This window comes from Coturnix japonica, chromosome 24, assembly GCF_054131305.1.
Source record: "Coturnix japonica strain WE chromosome 24, WE-NBRP24, whole genome shotgun sequence".
NCBI lineage: Eukaryota > Metazoa > Chordata > Aves > Galliformes > Phasianidae > Coturnix > Coturnix japonica.
In genome coordinates, this window is record NC_140686.1 from 3,743,266 (window position 1) to 3,747,500 (window position 4,235).

Sequence of the window (4,235 nt, forward strand, 5' to 3'; positions counted from 1 at the left end):
TAGACAGGGGCTGTAAAGACATCGGTGAAACGCTCAAAGAGACTGATGCCTCCTTCGTACGCAGTTCTAAGTCCTGCAGCTCCTCAGTTAATGTTTTATTATGTTCCTCCAATGCTTTCTCATTCCCACCATTATCCGAGTCGCTTTCACTCTCAGGAGCTTCTTGCTGCTCTGCACACCCCTCAGCCCCCCCCCCACCGCACCTTCCTCACCAGCCAAAACCGGATCTGCCAGAGACGTTGAAGAGGACGAGGACGGGGGATTATTCGGGGCTTCTGCGGCAGCCCTGACTTGTGAGGCTGTTGAGCAAACGGAGTACGAAACTCCTGGTAACAGGGAGTCAAGCTCTGACCTTGACTGAGCACTAGGTCCGGATAGAGCTTGTACCACAGCAGCAGCAATCTCCCACTCGGCTTGCATATTCTTCAGTGTATTTATTTTGTATTCCTTATTTTTGGAGATAACAAAGTCCCACATATGGTCGACTATTTCTCGACATTCGGCTACAGTGAACATCAGTGCCACCTCCTGAAGGTGTCCATTCATATGAGCCCATTTTACCAGCTCGGATATGCATTTAGGAGATACCTGCTCCCCTCTCTTAGAGAGAATACATTTGAGCAGTTCCTCCACAGCTTCCCACAACATCGTGGCTTGCAGAGAACGGGATGGTACCCCGATGAGAGGTGAGTGCCAACCCCCCCCCCCAGTTCTTTATTGCCCCCGCACCGCGCTGTTAGAGAGGGGAGGTTCTTTGTTCCTTCTCTCCCTGGGTTTGTTCCCGCTGTCACCGAGTGAGCTCTAGAGAGAACTCCGTGACACAAACTCATTGCAAAGTCTAAGCTAGAAGAAGCGTCACCTCAGTGTATCCCAGAAAAAGAACAGCGTTGAGATTTTAATTGGTTTTGGTTCTTTGTTTTATTGAGGGTGGGTTGTTTTTTGTTGTTTTTTTAGGGTTTTTTTGGGGTTTTTTTGTCTTTTTTTTTGGGGGGGGGTTAGGGGGGTGCGAGGGGAAGGGAGAGGGAGGGGACAGTTGTTTGGTTGTTTTTCATATACAATAAAGCTATGCAGTTCCGCTGTCAGTTGCCTCAGAGAGTTCCCGAAGGAGCTCAACCACATTCTGCTCAACATCGAGTTGTTCCATTGAGTGGAACAATGGTAGTCTTGCAGATGGAGCAATGCAGGAATTCTGACAGGATCTCCAGGTGTATCCAGTTAATCATCTGAAAGCTCCGCAACCAAATTGGAAGGGACCAGTCCTCTTGTGCCATCTGTCAGCTCTCCCTGAAACCAGCCATTCTCACCCACATCTCCAAAGACATTACGCACTGTCCGGCAGTCAGAGGAAGCTCGTTTTCTGGGTCCTCATTAGGACCCTCAACAGAAATGTAGCTGTGTCGAGCTAAGAATCTTCAAACTGCTGGTGATACCTGTCCTGGAGAATGCAGGATGAAGGACAAAAGCTCTGCTCTCACATTCAGGGCCGTCCTCTGACAGAAGGCAGCACACAGGACTGTTCCCAAGAATCTCTTTCATGGCTTTGAGTTCAAGCTCCAGGTCTTCCAGATGACCTTGAAGACTTCGGACCTCTTCAAAGGCAGAATGGAACGGACTGGAGCTATTACGGAGATTCTTGTTTGACTGGGTCAGAGTCTGTCTCGTTGCCTTCCCCAGCTCCATCTGCTGCTTCTGCTGCTCTCTTTTCCCTCTTGCGCGCTCTGTGAGAATGAGTTTCAGAAAGCACTACTCACTGACAGGAAATAAGGGGAAACTTGAAAGACTTTGCAACCTGAGTCCTGGCAGTGTACTGCCAGCGGCTGATTTGGCCGTCCAGGATCCTGGCACCACAAATGCTTCATTGCCAAATGCAGCAATAAGGTGTTCTGGGGAAAGGCCAACTCACAGGTAGTTTTTGAGCACCCATATCACAGTACCAACGGCCAGCACCAGCGCAGGCAGCAGCATCGCTGAGACCGTCACTGGAATGCGGCGCTTCCGCACAGATCTGTGAGCAGCAGCCTCTGTGCTTTTGCCTATGTTCATCCCTGGAAGAAATGAGACAATGTCCCACGTTACCTTCAGCTGCGCTACAGATAATCTCTCAGTGTGCTTCATGGACCCAAGAGGTCATTTTGTCAGTGGGTGCCTCCGTCTCTGGTGCCGAAGCACCGGAGGACAAGAAGGATTGCTTCCACCTCTTGTTGGGTACGAAGAGGCTGCACAGGCACTACCCATGTCCTCCTCTGGGCCGAGAGCTGGGGCTGTACTCTGGGGTCTGGGCTTGGTCTGTGGGGAGAGCTACAGAGCAGAATCCCTCATGCTTTTCCCGGCATGCGTGTCCTGAGCTCTCCTGTGGGACGCCCCCCAGGCTGAAGGTCAGGCTTCAGCCAGCACAGGGCACAGCCAGAGCCAGCCCAGGGGAGAAACACTCCTGCTTCTTTTACATGTGCTCTATGCTCACACGCTCAGGTCTGGCTGCTGACCTGGTGTGCAAGAGCTGGCAGCAAGAGCCTGCAGGCACGCAGTGACTCTGGTTTGTGACACCGTATGATCATGGGACAGAAATTACCTGGCATGCCGGTTGGTGCTGCCTGCATTCCTCTGTCTGGGATGGGCAGTGTGGGATATCCACCTTCCTGGAGTGCATCCGGGACCGGCAGTGTGGGATATCCACCTTCCTGGAGTGCATCCCGCTCACTTTGTTGGTCCGTTCCTTTAGAAAGAAAGCAGGGCAGTAGGAGTGGGATGTCACGTGCCCTCATCAAAAACTGAGCTTCTCCAATCCCGAGCTCAGGTAAAGTCCAGCCCCCCCCCCCAAGTACACTGTGAGCCCCTCTGTTACCCAAAGGCATTTGGGCCCTCCCAGCTATTGGACAATGCTGACTCCCTCACACCTCTTGAGGAATCAGCTCCTGTGCAAGGCCCTCACATTCTGTGCTGTCACCAGCCCATCACAGCCAGGTAGCTGCAGGCTGAAATCCAAGCTCTAACACACAGTCCAAGCCTTCAGAATTAGCATCTCCACCTCATTTCCAGCATTAGCAAAGGCAGCCAACCCTGCTCGGGATGCTCCTCCTGCCTTGAACTTGCTCAGCTGCACGGAGGGCTTTGGATGAACAGAAGCACAGCGCTTGCCACTTGCTGCCATCTGGGTGCCAACGACTGCATAAAGCAGCTCTGACAAGTAATGGTTGTGCTGGGGGAGCAGCTGCCTCTGGGTCTTGGCTGGATGCAGACCATCTGGCAGCAGACCAGCTCTGGTGCTTGACAGCACCTGCAAGGTGATACATGGAATACGGCTGCAGCACGGCTCTGACCCATTCCTTCCTGCTGTGCAGGCTACAGCCTGCCCACACCTGCATATCACACCTCAGCTTCCCAGGTCCCACAGTGAACAGACTGAAGTATACCCACCACGCTCTGCCTTCTCCATTTCCTTCAGCAGTCGCTTCAGGAGACGGGATGAGCCCTGAGAGTATTTTCCTCGTTTGTATTCATCCTCTTCTCTTTCCGGACCTTAACAGAATGTATGAAGTTAAATATCATGTGCATGAAGTTTTGAAGATCAGCGGCGAGTCAGCCAAGTCAGTGAAGACAGAGTACTCACTGCTGGGATTCCAGCTGGGCTCCAGCACAGGAGGAAACCGATGACCGGGCAGGGCCCACACTGGGGGCACTTCTGCAACCAAAGACCCATGAAAAGTTTCAGTCACACACTACAACATCAACTGAGTGGCAGAGCGTACAGGGGACTGTGCCATGAAATGGCACTGAAACGGGCAGCAAAAGCTCTCTAAAGAATTTCAAAGCTATGACGTACCTGCGCGATCCGACAGAGTTTCAGTTCCAGATCTCAGAGAGGAAGCTGGATCAACTCCTCTAGTCAAATCTGCAAATGAACACAGGACAAAGCAACTGCTACTGAGCATCCCTTCAGCCACAAGGTCGCAGGATGCAATTAAAGCCAGGGATTCCTTCACAACACTATTCTCTCCCTTCCGCACAGGGAAACAAGGGGCCTGGGAGAGCAGGAAGGATGCAGATAAGGAGTGAGACCTCACAGAAGTCATCAGGCAAGGAGGAGAATAGATGTTGTAAATACCAGAAGAGGAGTTGCATCCCCCTGATAAGAACAAGAGGGGTCTGCATGCTAAACAACTATTGAATATGTATCAGAATTCCGAGAAATCATTGACTATGTATGAGATGTACCTATATCTGTGTCACGATTTTAC

The 4,235-nt window shown here is 51.6% G+C and overlaps 1 protein-coding gene across 1 annotated transcript in view; it reads right to left on the minus strand.

Annotated features, from left to right (window-relative positions):
• Positions 1-893: 893 nt before the first annotated feature.
• LOC146757059 (uncharacterized) overlaps positions 894-4,235 on the minus strand; it is a 7,336-nt gene continuing 3,994 nt past the window's right edge. Inside the window, exons 3-8 of the mRNA XM_085523433.1 lie at positions 3,821-3,889; positions 3,608-3,679; positions 3,415-3,516; positions 2,570-2,713; positions 1,904-2,045; positions 894-1,718 (exon numbers count right to left, since the gene is read on the minus strand). Of these exons, the coding sequence (XP_085379559.1) occupies positions 1,622-1,718; positions 1,904-2,045; positions 2,570-2,713; positions 3,415-3,516; positions 3,608-3,679; positions 3,821-3,889 (626 nt within the window). The 3' untranslated portion in view covers positions 894-1,621. The remainder of the gene's footprint in view (positions 1,719-1,903; positions 2,046-2,569; positions 2,714-3,414; positions 3,517-3,607; positions 3,680-3,820; positions 3,890-4,235) is intronic.